This window comes from Microtus oregoni, unplaced genomic scaffold (assembly GCF_018167655.1).
Source record: "Microtus oregoni isolate MIOR12 unplaced genomic scaffold, Mior012 000074F_ref0000038, whole genome shotgun sequence".
In the NCBI taxonomy this organism is placed as follows: domain Eukaryota; kingdom Metazoa; phylum Chordata; class Mammalia; order Rodentia; family Cricetidae; genus Microtus; species Microtus oregoni.
In genome coordinates, this window is record NW_024544004.1 from 4,226,012 (window position 1) to 4,240,406 (window position 14,395).

Here is a 14,395-nt window from a genome sequence, read left to right on the forward strand (position 1 = left end):
CTTTTACTGGTTTCTTAATAGCCCAAGGATCCCTATCAGAGTACATGGCGCTCAGGGAAATCTCAGACATCTCATAGGAGATAAAGAAAGACTAGAACGGAGGTGCCCTGTAAAGCTCTCTGTGGCTTCATGGTATCAGTTCAGTACCAAGATTCTTGGCAAATTTTTACTCATGTACCTGAACTTTTTCATGAGCAGTTGGAAAATTTAAGACTATGTTCATTGTTCAGTTCCCAACTGTTACAAACTTGAAGTGACTGACCTTAACTGTCTGTGCCTTTCGTGAACTTCTGACTCACAAGGGTACTGTGATGTCCTCAGGAATCTCAGCATCCTTTGAAATGTTCTTCTTAGTTCTATAGTGATCAATAAATGTCGTTTGAGTAGGAGGAGTGAATCAAATGGACAAGGTAAATGTTCTCTGGACTTCCAAGTTAAAAGGAACATGAAACGTTTTCCTCCAAGTTCTGAAAAACAGAGCATTGAAAATGGGTGATTAAGATGAGACAATTGGTAAAATCAAACTAGTGTCCATGGAAACAGGTGAATAGAGTTTTGGATGATACAGACTGGAATGTGAACAAACCCAGAGATTATGGTGCTACATGGTCAGGATATTGCGCATGATAGTAAGAAATGATAAAGATAGTCAGCTTAGCTTTTTGCACGTCTCGTGGAATTGAATGAAAAATTCTGCCTTTTCTTCTTGGAAATTTAACTCAGGCAGTATTTGCTAAGCACTAGCTTTGTGCACCAAGCCCTAGGCCTTGGGGCTTCAGATTTGACTGTGACCAATAATAACTATAGTCAATGCCAACTTTTGACCTTTATAACTTGTTTTTGTTTTACAGTTTTTTTAAGTTGCAAAATTTTTATACAATGTATTCTGGTTATGATTTTCCCTCCCCAATTCCTTCCTGATCCACCCTACCTTCTTTACCTTCTCATTCATCCAACTGTGCCATTTCTCTCTCTGTCTTTAACAAAAACAAGAAAAAGACCCACAAGAAACCCATATCATGCCCCATGTAATAACAAAGGAACTTCTTAGTGAAATTAAAAGACACAGAGGGATTCCAAATTAATAAAATTAGAGATACAAAGGGTGACATTACAACAGACAGGAAATCCAGAGACTCAGAAGGATGTTTATTTTAAGGCCCTACAGATCAACAATGACAAAGCTCCTATGAATTCACAGAGACTGAAGCCACATGCACAGTGCCTGGATAGATCTCTAGCAGTTCTTCTGAGCTTATAGTAAGGCTTCCAGTTTAGTGTTTTTATGAGAATCCTGAGTGTGTGAATGAGTGGTTCTCTGATGCTTGTCCCTTGTCTTGAGTTCTTTTCCTTCTGTTGGTTTGTCATGTCAAACTCCAAACTAGTAGCTTTTGTTTTATCTTATTATATTTTATTTTGTTATAGTTTTGAAATGAATGAATGAATGAAAACCTAGCTACTAGGGTAAAGTTTAACAACGGAACTGTCATTTATACCTTCTAAGAGAGGGAAGTCAGATTTCTCCAATGGACTGACACTGGGTACATCAACCACTCCAGAGCAGGCTTCATGTTCAGGAGTGCTTGACCAACATATAACGGACAGCACAGTGTTTATTTGTGGGGACTTTTATTTGCTTACAGTTTGGTGGTTTTTAATTTTTTTTATTTTTTTGGTGGGGGTGGTGTTTTATTTCGTTTTATTGGTTCAGGGGAGTCTTGTTATTGTATTGGGTTTTTGTTTGTGTTTTGGGAAAGAACTTAAAGGTATATGGGTAGGGATGGGAAGTGGGTCTGGAAGGACTTGGGGGAGAGGAAGAATATGAGCCAAATATATTTAAATTTAAAAATTGTTTTAACCAAGAAAAATCTAATAAAAATCACTGTTTACTTGCTGTCTACAAAATAAAGCATGTTTTATAATAAAAAAAAATCTCTGCTCTATCAAGCTGGAAAACCTAAAAGAAATGGATACATTTTTTTTGAGATATGCAACCTACCAAAGTAAAGCAACATCAAATAATCTATTTAAACATACCCATAAGCCCTAGTGAAATTGAAACAGTAATTAAAAGTCTCCCAAGTTCCCTTCACCCCACTCAAGAAGAAAACCACAAGGCCAGAAGATTCAGTGTAGAATTCTATCAGACCTTCAAAAAAAGAATTAACACTAATACTTCTGAAATTATTCTGTGAAATAGAAACTGAAGGAATATTACCTAATTCTTTTCATGATTACTCAGATATATAAGTCACATAAAACCCACCCCAAAAGAAAATTACAGACAAATATCCCTTATCAACAAAATACAAAAACTGTTAATAAAATACTTGCAAACCAAATACAAGGATATATGCAAAATATTATCCACCATTATCAAGTAGACTTCATCTCTGAGATGCAGGAATTGTTCATCATACATAAATTAAACATAATCTACCATATAAGCAGACTGAAAGACAAAAACCATCTCATTGGATATAGACAATCCAATATCTCATCATGATAAAAGTCTGAGAGATTATGAATACAAGGGATATACCTTAACATAATGAAGGAGATTTATAGTCCACAACCACCATCAACCTAAACAGTGAGAAACTCCAGGCATTTTCACTAAAATAAGGATCAAGACAAGGATTCCCACATTCTCCATACCTATTAAATATATGACTTGAAATCTTATCTGGAGCTAGTTGTCTCATGGCTCTAGCCAAGATGTCAAATCTGGATTTCTTTGTTTTTTTTTTGTGGTAATTTCCTCCTTTTTCTTTTTTCTTTTTCTTTTTTTTTTGGGGGGGGGAGGTTCGAGACAGGGTTTCTCTGTAGCTTTTTGGTTCCTGTCCTGGAACTAGCTCTTCTAGACCAGGCTGGCCTCGAACTCACAGAGATCCGCCTGCCTCTGCCTCCCGAGTGCTGGGATTAAAGGCGTGCACCACTACCTCCTTTTCTATCAAATCTTATTAATTTGGATCTCCCTTTTGTCTTTTAGTTGATTTGGTTAAGGGTTTGCCAATCTTACTGATTTTTTCAAAGAATCAATTCTTAGTTTCTTTGTATTGTTTGTTAGTGTTTCTATTGTATTGATTTTGGCTCTGAATTTGTTTCTGCTTCCCATTCCCTTTGAATGTTATTTTTTCTTATTCTAGAGCAGTGATTCTTAACCTGCTAATACTGTGACCCTTGAACACAGTTTCTCATCCTGTGCTGGCCTCCAACCATAAAACTCTTTTCGTTGCTACTTTATAACTGTAACTTTGTTACTGTCATGAATCGTAATATAAATATCTGATATGCAAAATATCTGATATGTGACCCCTGTGAAAGGGTCCATTGACCCCCAACGGGTTGCAAACCACAGGTTAAGATCCACTGTTCTAGTGCTTTGGAATATGCTGTTAAGTTACTAAAGTGGGTTCTCCCCAAGTTTTGTAATAGCAGCTAATGTTATGAATGTGTCTCTTACAACTGCCTTCGTTATGTCCTGTGAGTTTGGGTGTGTTGTATGTTCATTTTCCTTCAATTCTAGAAAGTCTTTATTTATTTTTAAAGTTCTGTGTTGACCCAGTTTTGTTCAGTAGTAAGTTGTTAATTTTCCTCTTTTTAAAGATTGATTTATTTATTATGTATACATTCTGCCTGCATGTATGCCCACACACCAGAAGAGGGTGCCAGATCTCATTACAGATGGTTGTGAGCCACCATATGGTTGCTGGGAATTGAACTCAGGACCTCTGGAAGAGCAGCCGGTGCTCTTAACCTCTGAGCCATCTCTCCAGCCCCAAGTTGATAATTTTCCATGAATTCATAAGCTTTCTGTTTTTGTTGTTGATCTCCAGCTTTAATCTGGGGTGGTCAGAAGGGATGCAGGGTGTTATTTTAATTTTCTTATGTCTGTTGAGCTGTGCTTTGTGTCCAAGCATGTGGTTAATTTTGGAAAAAGTTCAGTGTGGTGCTGAGAGGAAATATGTTCTGTGTTTGGGTGACGTGCGCTGTATCTGCTGGGTCCATTTGACTTAGGACCTTATTTACCTCCAGCATTTCTCTGTTTATGGTGGGGTGTGCGATTTGGATGCAGCAGAATTATGCATCCTATGTTCTAACCCGCTTCTTAGTCTGTGTCTTTGTATTGGAGATTTGAGGTCATTAATACTGAGAGTTATCAATGAGCAGTTCATAGATTTTTATTATTTTGCTGTTTTCGCTTTCCTCCCTCTTTTGATTTGCTGGTCTGCAATCATTTATTCTTCACGTCTTCTTAGTTGTAGTTTGTCTCTTCAGACTTGAGTTGTCTTTCTAATGCCTTCCGTTGAGATGAATTGGTTGATAGATATTGCTTGAATTGACTTTATCATAGAATGTCTTGTTTCTTCATCTATGGTGATTGAAAGTTTAGCTGGGTATGGTAGTCTGGGCTGGTGTCTGTAGTGTCTTAGGGTATGCAGGACATCTGTCTAGACCCTTTTGGCTTTCAGAGTCTTCATTAAGAAGTCAGGTGTAATTCTTATAGACCTGCCTTTTTATGTTAGTTGGACTTTTCCCCTTGCAGCTTTTAATGTTTTTTATTCTGTACATTTAGTGTTTTGATTATTATGTGTCATGGAGAATTTATTTTCTGGACCAGTCTATTTGGTGTTCTCTGTGCTTCTTGTACCCTGATAGGCATCTTCTTCTTCAGGTTAGGAAAATTTTCTTCTATGTTAAAAGTATTTTCTGTGCCTTTAACCTGGGTTTCTTCTCCTTCCTCTATTCTATTATTCATAGATTTGGTCTTAGTGTTCCAGAATTCTTGGATGTTTTACGCATAGATCTTAAAAGTTCATTTTAGATTTAACATTTTCTCTGACTGAGCTATCCATTTCTTCTACCTTATCTACAATGCCCGAGACTCTCTCTTCTTTGTCTTGTAGTCCCTCTGACGTCTTTGACTTCTTAAATTTTTATTTCTTTTTTTTTCAGTTTAGACTTTATTTCATGATCCTGTTTCTTTTCTTTTTCTTTTTTTTGAGACAGGGTTTCTCTGTGTAGCACTGGCCTTCCTGGAACTCTCTCTTGTAGACCAAGCTGGCCTTGAACTCAGAGATCCATCTGCCCTTACTTCCCAAGTGCTGGCATATTTTTTGTTGAATTTTACTTGCACATCTTGAATTGTTTTTATTATTCCATTCAACTGTTTATGTTTCACAGACTTCATTAAGGCATCGATTCGTCTCCTAAGGTCCCTAAACATAGTCATAATCAGTATTTTTAAGTTCCTGACATGCACTACACCAGGCCACTTTTCATGGTTTTGCTGTAATAAAGTTACTGACTTTTGGTGGAGGCACATTGTCTTGGCTGTTCATGTTTGTGGTTATTTTCTCTAGTGTCAAGGCATCAGGAGTGATGATATTTGAGATATTTTGTGGTCCTGATGCCTAGTCTTGTCTTTGGAGGGTGGGTGATCTGTTCTTTGCTTGCTGTGTCCACCTGAGATCCTAGGCAAGTCTGGTGGCTGTGGGGGTCCCTCGTAGAGAGTTGTTCTAGAGAGTTATTCCAAGGCTCAGTGGGTTGCAGAAAGGGATGAAGATGGGCTGGGAAGAAAGGCTGAGAGGGGATGTTGGGAAAGTGCTAGGGGAATTGTTCAGAACCAAGAGGCAGAGTCCTCAGGGAATGGGGGTGTGTTGGGAGGCAGGGATCCTGCAAGAAGGCTGCTATAGGGCTAAGAGGAGCCTTGGAGATAAACAATTTAAGGGATGGTGTGAAAGACAGTGAGCATAACCTACCTGAGTTACAGTCCAGTGTGGATACTGGGGTCCCTGGGAATAGGCAACTGATACAAGGGGATGGAGATGGTCTGAAAGGAAAGGCTGAGAGAGCCAGTGCGAAAGAGCTAAGCTGCGGCTGTACCAAGAATGTCGGTGCCATTTTTTTCATGCCAAAATGTATCTGGTGATATCATTTGAGAAGAATTGACCAATATATCTTACTTATTAAACCTTTTTCATGATTCATCCCCGGTAAGGCCAACCTTGGTTGTCCACATCATGGACAAAAAGAAATTATAAATGGGCTGTAGGTATAAATATGAAGCAATGAAGATTCTAGATGAAAATGTAGGTCATTGTATTGATTTGGGGGTAGATTTTAAAAAAAAATAACAAATAGAATTAATCATAGAGGGAGAAAGGGAGAAATAGAACTACATTAAAATTCGAAATTTCACTTCATCGCAAGATACCAGGAAGAAAATAAGAACTACAGAATGGGAAAAGATTTTGTCAGTCCTCAAAAAGGAGATGTGGGGACTATAGGAGGATCTTTTATAAATCAAAAGAACAAGTTAAATTATGCAAGTATTGTGAAACAGAGTTGAGCAAACAATGGACGCAGAGGTGAGGCTCAGCAGAAGACTGCTCAGCATAACCAGGTCTTCGGTTCAGTGAAAGGCCACAAAACCAAGCAAAAATATCCATTCAGAATCCTGGTTGGGGGCAGTGATAAGGAAGCGACCATAGGGCTTCTGGGATTTTGGTAAAAATCTCGCTTACTTCTGTGTGTTTACATTGCAGAATTTTTTTCAAATTATGATCTGGGCATTTTCTGTTGAATACATACTATAATTGGATTGAAAATGTTTGTATTTGGAAAAACAGGGCCTTGCTGTCCAGGATGAAGCACATAAGCCAAGCAGCTTTGAGATCACTAATGACTAACAGATAGCTACCCGGCATTTTCTGTGCTATGGAGGCAGAGGAAAAGCGCAGAACCGCAGAGTTCTGCAAAGTGTCTACAGCGGGGTCTTTGAGAAAGCATCCAATGCAGAGAAAGGGAGTATCTTGATAGCCACCACACCTGAAACAGGAGGAGGAAAGTACAAATAGTTATAGACGACACAGTAGGAAGATTGATAACAATCCACTTTTGGATATGGTTAACTTGGTCTGTCATCCAGATTAAGCTACTAGGTTTTTGTTTTTGTTTATTTGTTTTGTCTTTTTTTTAAAAAGATTTGTTTATTTATTATGTACACAGTGTTAAGCCTCCATGTATGCCCTCAGGCCAGAAGAGGGCACCAGATCTCAATACAGATGGTTGTGAGCCACATGTGGTTGCTGGGAATTGAACTCAGGACCTCTAGAAGAGCAGGCAATGCTCTTAACCTCTGAGCCATCTCTCCAGCCCCTTTGTTTTGTCTTTTTTGAGAGATAGGCTCTCAGTTTGCTTGCTATGTACCCGTGGATGACCTTGAAGTTTCCATCTTCATATTCCCACTTCCCGAGTCCTGAAAGAACGGGCATGTGCCACCATGTCCAATTTATTCTGTGCTGATGTTAAACCTAGGGCTTCTTTCATGTTAGGTGTCTGCCCGACCAACTGAGCCGCATCCACAGCCCAGCCACCACTGACTTCAGCATGTGTTTGGGCTCTGAGCTAGAAATTCTTGATGCATTAAAGTTTGAAAATCGTCACCAACCCTGGGGGTGTATAGTATAATCCAAATTTGCAGACAAAAATGCTAAAACCTTAGAGACATTAAATAACTTGCCTCCATTCTAGCTAGGAGGTATCAGCGAACTGAAACTGGAGCTCATGTCTGTGGGACTTGGAAGCCTTTTATCTTGATATGTTTTTCACTCTTTAGTTCAAATTGGCCCAAAAGTCACAGGAGTTCTCCTGTCTTAGTCTCCCTAGAGCTGGAGTGACAAGTCTGAGCTACTGTACCTAGCCGCCTTATTTTTTGAAACCAGTTTTATTTGATCTTAGTGAGGAGAAAAATACTTCCCATATGCAGGATTTTTTTTTTTTGTTTTGAGTTTGTTTGTTGTTTTTTTTTTTTTCTAGATAGGGTTTCTTTGTGCGGCCTTGGCTGTCCTGAAATTCATTTTGTAGATCAGGCTAGCCTTGAACTCACAGAAATTCACATGCCTACTAAGTGCTGGGATTAAAGGCTTGTGTTACCACTACCTGGCTTACTATATGCAGTTTTAAGATAATTTGAGGAGAACATATTTTTTTCCAGCCAAATGTGAAGTTTGATGTAGGCTGTCTTAAGATTCTATGAATTGGCATTTTTGTTTCCTATAGGAAAGAGTAGGAAGCATCGAAAATCTTCCACTAAACAACACCGGCTATGCTGGAAAAGCCCTGTGTTAATGACCTATGGGACCTTTCCACATTTTGGAGACATTTTAATAACTTGAATAATTGCCTGTGATAGGCAGGTATTATTTTCTGCTTATTAATACTCTCCAGGCTTGATATTCTTCTTCTTCTGATTAATTCACATGCAGAGATCAAGAAAATAGTGCTGGGAGCTGATTGCCACATCACTATCTGCATAGCAGTGCTTCTCCGTCTGTTTTGATACAGAGAGAAAGCCAAGAGAAGAAGACAAAGGATAGGACAAAGAACCTAGCATCAGCTAAATCTGTTTGAAAAGCCAAATTCTGTTACAGAAACCAGAATTTTGTCCAGTGTAAATTATTGGTATTTGTAATTATTGGTAAATTATTGGTATTTGTGCATGGTTAGGATTTTAGGACTGATTAAAGACTGGTGCTTATTTTTGCTCCTATGGCTTCTTTCTTGGCCCTTCAGGTAGTCATGTTTGCAGCCTGCAGGGTGTTTATAATACTGAAACCTCATCCGAACCTGTAGTGGTTTGAAAGAAAGTGGCCCCCCCAGAGGGAGTGGCACTAAGGAGGTGTGGCCTTGTTGGATGAAGTGTATCACGGTGGGGGCTGGCTTCGAGGTTTTCTATGCTGAGGATATCACCCAACCCAGTGTTTAGTCTACTTCCTGTTGCCTGCAAGATGTAGGACTCAGCTTTTCCTCCAGCACCAAGTCTGCCTGCACACCACCATGTTCCCTGCCATGATGATAATGGACTGAACCTTTGAAACTGTAAGCCAGCCCCAACTAAATGTTTTCTTTATGAGAGTTGCCATGGTCATGGTATCTCTTCGCAGCAATAAAACCCTAACTAAGAACCCTCAATGAAATGTGGATTATTTACTTCTGAATGTGTCTTTCCAATAGTCTAATGACAGAAAGTCATTATGTGACAGTCTAATGTGTGACAGTCTAATGTGACAGGCATGTAAGATGGCTTGAATGAAGAATGTATGGATGTGGTTTGAGAACTTTGTTGAAAAAGACAAAACCCCACAAAACAAACTCCTTTATTTCTGGAGCAAGTTTCCCAATGTTTCTTGCTGTGACGATACACAAGAAGCCCCAAACAAGTTGTTGAAAATGTTCACCTTCAACCAGAGGTTAGTTTGCTAGACTCTGTCTAGTATCCTGGGCTTGGTCTATGTACCGGTTCTCATAGAGACAAAAGCCAAGTAGGCCTTGAGAGACTGTTGGCAGTGAGGGATGCTTGGTGCTCTGGCAGAGTTCCCAGCACTCACAATGGGCCACTCACAACTGCCTGTAACTCTAGCTCCAGGGGACCCCTCTTCTGGCCTTTGGTGGCCCTTGCAAACAAGTACATATACATGCATACAAAGACACACAGCGACACATGGAAACAATAAAATATATTTTAAAAAAAACAAAAACAAAATACCCTGGACAAGAACTTTGGATTGCAGTTTTTGGAATGTGGAACTTATGGTTTAGATGTCAGTCCTTGGAATGTGTGTGTGTGTTTTATCAAATTTATTAGCATTGTACATTGTGCCGTGAAGCCTTTGGGAGAGATATAAACCATCTTTTCCGCTGATTTTTTGGAGGATTTCAAGTGTGCTTCCTGTCAGAAGCCGTCTTACATAGTGGAAATAGGCAGGGCCAAAGGGGCTACAGTCCACCCTAGGGATTCATCAACTTGGCTTCGTGAAGGTAAACTGATACTCTCAAGTCAAGTGCAATCCCCGCCCCCCTTCCCTGAGAAGAAATTTGTTTCCACTGTGTTCTGGCCTTCTTCTTTCCTTATGTGAAAGAAGAGCGACAACAACCATTTTTTTTTACCTTCAAACAATCTTATTAATGATTTTATAAATAGAAAATAATTTTCCAAGAAGGTCTGGCAAACAGTTTTTGTACATGACCTCATTTGCTTCTCCAGGACTTTGCATGTGGGAATGGGCACATTTTCAGACAATTTGGGTAGGCTTTCCAATCTTGATTCTTTATTTCCTGTTGTGAGAACTTTTTTTCATGTACATGTTATACAATACCAAATAAGACTTGTAATGAGAAATTTTCTTCCGGGTGACCTCCCTGAGAGGCTGAGTTATGAAAAAAGAATGGTAAGAAACTTAACCCAGATGAAATTGCCTCCATTGAGAGTATTGTTTGGTACAGAAACAACAGACTGAATTATTTTTGGTTTTTTAATAAATGAAGTCAGCTTTCTTTTGTGTAGGTGGCAGCAGAAATTAACCCCTGCAGAAAGTCTAGCCTCAGATGGCTGGTGAACATTCAGTTTCTTTTGAGTTAGGAGAACCTTGGATAAAATAATGTTCAATTGTTTTTATTTGGACCTCAAGTAGCTTTGGAATCTTCCCTGATGTCTGCACTCCTGGTATTCTCCAGAGTTGTTTGTCTTGGTATTTAATTTTCTGGAGGCTGACCTTCAATCTGACATCATATACAGGCAGATACTAATGAATTCTATTTTCACCTTCGTAGCACTTCTGGAGAAATCAGTCAGTCGAAGGCGGGACATTGAAGCCGTACAGAAAGCCAAAATCCTTTATTCATCCTGCATGAATGAGAGTGAGTAATAAAGAAAATAAATATTTATGATCCTTATCCCTCAGAATTCTATTAATGTTTAAAGGCATTGTTAAGGAAGAGAAAACTGAAATTCTATCAATGCTTAAAGGTGTTTTTTTTAAAAATAATAAAAAGTCTCAAAGACTGGATTTTGATGAATCTTTCTTAGAGAATCTGTACTGTTGTAGTGGAAAATAATCTTTTAAAGACATTTTGATTTTGTTATTTGATGTTTATAACTGTGTGTATATGTGTGTGGGTGTGTGCACTTGAGTGCGTGAGTGCAGATGGAGACCAGGCGAGGCTGTAGGAGCCCTTGAAGCTGGAGGGTCATGCTGTTGTGTACTGCCCACCATGAGTGTGGAGACCTGAACTCGGTTCCTCTGCAAGGACAGCATGTGCTCTTAACAACTGTGTTATCTCTCCAGCCTCAAGAAAATGATCTTCTCTGTGACTGGATTATTTCTGTGTCAGTTCCTATATTAGAAATTTTGATAGGGCAGCAGGGAAAAACTCATTGTATCTAGTAAAAAAATAAATTTGAATCCATAGCCAGGCCAGTTCTGGCTCCAGACAAAACCTGAGAGGGCAAATACTTAGGAAAATTATGTTCCATAGAAGCCACTGGAACTTTAGATTTCTAGGCATGACAGGCTCCTCCTAGCATTCTCGTTGGGAGACAAAGACCTCAACGTGATCTTTCAAGGCCATTCCAGAGTTGAAGCAAGTGCTTCCAGAAAGTGTGGTAGTTGATTTCGGTAGGATTTGGGGATATCGTTTGATATGCTAGAAGCAACTATTCACCGGGGCATCCTTGTCATAACTGAACCCTATTGTTAATGAGGGTTGTTCCTTGGTGCCAATAATAAGTACCACTGGCTTAATTTCATTCACTGGCAGGGGTCTGTGCAAGTAAGCCCATCTTCATTATAGAGAACATCCAGCAGGTTGAGAAGAGACATTTGCACTCTAGCTTGGTGATCCAGTTTGCAGTTCATTTTCAGTGTTTTGAGTCAAGGTCTCAGGGAGCCCAGGTTGGCTTTGAGCAATCACTGTGTAGTTGAGGGTCACCTAGAATTTCTGATCTTCTTGCCTCTTCTTTTCGAGTGCAGGACTTGAGGGATGAGTCATGGTACCTGGCTTCTAGTTTACAATTCTAACTTGCCCTTTGTGTCCACTCCCTTTCAGAAGCAATTGAAAAAGCAGACACCAAGCCCCTGCTCCACATCTTGCGGCATTCACCGTTCCGCTGGCCTGTGCTTGAAGCTAATATTGGTCCTGAAGGGGTTTGGTCGGAGAGAAAATTCAGCCTCTTGCAAACGCTTGCAACATTCCGTGGCCAATACAGCAATTCTGTGTTCATCCGTTTGTATGTGTCCCCCGATGACAAGGCGTCCAATGAACATATCTTGAAGGTATAGCCAAGGCTGTTTGTTCATGCTAAGATTAACCCTTTAGGGTGTCTTTTTCTTTTCGTTTATCCTCAAGTATCCCTTGCTGTCCTCAAGCTTGTGGTGTACCCCAGGGTGACTTTGAACTCCTGTCACTTGCCTCTACCTCCTGAGTACTGAGATTACAGGTTTGTATCACCATGCTATGTTTATGCAGTGCTCATGAATGCTAGGAAACCACTCTGCCAACTGTGCTACAATCCCCAGTTCGGGTGCTTTCCTAAAGGCAGAAATTCATGCTGACTTAATGAAATGGTGAGGCAAAAATTCAGCTGAACTTTAGGATCTAGAATTATGCCCTGCTCCAAGATTTGCAGAGAGTAGATCATTAGAAGTCCAAGATTTGCAGGGTGTAGATCATTAGTAGAATGTTGCCAGCCTTTCAGTGACCCTGTGTGTGGCTTTCAAGTGATCCCTGTTCTCACTCTCAGATGGCTTCTCTGAGCATGGAAATTCCAGCTGGGAGAGGTTTCTGGGTCTCCCGTGATAACAGAAGACTTTCTGAACTCTGCTCTTTCCCTCACCTCCTTGTTCCTCTGACAGAAGGGGCAACACATGCCAGATGCCTTGTTCCCCTTTCAGGAACAACTTGCACACACGCCTACATCCCCATTGTCAAGTTCAATCTGAATCTGTCCTCCTCCCTTTCAAAAGGTAAAGCAGAACTTATTCTAAGCACATTTTTTTTTTTCTGCTGGGAGAAGGAGTATAAAGGCAGGGAGCAGTTGGCTGTGCCCTGAGGTGGATTGCATTGGTGAAATTAGGAGGTTGTCAGAAAGTTACGGACCACAAAAGATTCATCAATGAAAGGGGGTTGTAGGAATTCAAATAACATTTCCCAACTCATTTTATGCATTCACCCTGCTGTGTTTGTTCTTCCATAGAAGAAAAATAATGATGCTATTGAACATTGATTTCTACCCTAAGCTGCCCTTCATCAAAGCAGAACATATTAATGATATATCAATATAAAAACTGTAGGACAATAAAACTATTTAGCATATTTCCTCATCCAACATAAGCCACCTCTCCAAAAATCAAAACCACGGAGCTTCTGTTTTGAGCTAAGTAAGAGGTGGGCAATGTGTTTTCTATAAAGGGACAGATGGTTCATATTTGAGGTCTTGCCAGCCATCTGGTCTCTATTTCAACTATTGAGCTTTGCCATTGTACCTGGAAAAGCAGCTTTAGATGAAGTATGTGACGAGCTGGCCTGAAAACTATAGATTCCTGACCTCTTAAGTGTAGACAGTGATAGGTGGCAAGAAAAATCTTTGGTTGTTGAAAGGATTCTCACTCAGAAGGAAAGTTTTAGTTCCAGAGGCAGCTGTGTGTCTGTGTTGGATGATGAAGTAGCAACATGCTATTGAGCCATCTCATAATGTGAGACACAATGATGGTGCAATTCAATCAGCCCCTCTTCAATGTGGATGGAGTACTCGATGTTTAAAGCCAGATTTTAAGACGATTATTCTCAATTACAGGACTATTATGATAGTCTTCCAAATACTTTAGATGTTATTTCAAAGTAAGAAGGAGACTGTCGTCCATATGTAATTTACACCCTCTGTGGAGTGGTGGATGATTTTGATTCACACGATGATGCATCTTTGCAAATGGTAACTATTTTATTTTTCACCCATTCCTGGACTTAGACAAACAATTGACTTATTTTTTCTAATATTTTTTCATGAAGAAAACTACCACTTAAAATGAAAATGAGCAATAAGCACCTATGTATTTATGAACCTAACATCAATACCCTCAACTTTGTGCTATTTTTTTATCAAATTTAAACCTTTCCTTTTTGGAGGCTAAAATATTTTATAGCATAGCTAAAACGTATCTTTTCACTGTGAATATTTCATTGTCTGAGCTAATATAAAAGACTCTTACAAGGGGCTGGAGAGGTGGCTCAGTGGTTGAGAGCACTGACTGCTCTTCCAGAGGACCTGGGTTCAGTTCCCAGCACCCACGTGGCAGCTCACAACTGTCTGAAGATCCAGTTGCAGGGAATCTGACACCTTCACACCAATGTATATAAAATAAAGTTAAATAGACCATAAAAAAGACTCTTACAATAACAAGACTCTTACCAAAACCATACTTAACATCTAATATACAGTTAGTTTTCAATTTTTCTGATTATATAAAACATTTTCTTTTGTGCTGGTGAGGGTAGAATCCAGGGCCTCATGCATGATATGCAAGTGTTCTACAATCAAGCTATACCCTTCAGT

General features: G+C 39.5%; 1 protein-coding gene across 1 annotated transcript in view; it reads left to right on the top strand.

The window, feature by feature from the left end:
* Positions 1 to 14,395, top strand: part of Phex (phosphate regulating endopeptidase homolog X-linked) — a 214,012-nt gene that overhangs the window by 31,181 nt on the left and 168,436 nt on the right. The window contains exons 4-5 of the mRNA XM_041642476.1: positions 10,618 to 10,704; positions 11,893 to 12,119. Coding sequence (XP_041498410.1) covers positions 10,618 to 10,704; positions 11,893 to 12,119 — 314 coding nt within the window. The remainder of the gene's footprint in view (positions 1 to 10,617; positions 10,705 to 11,892; positions 12,120 to 14,395) is intronic.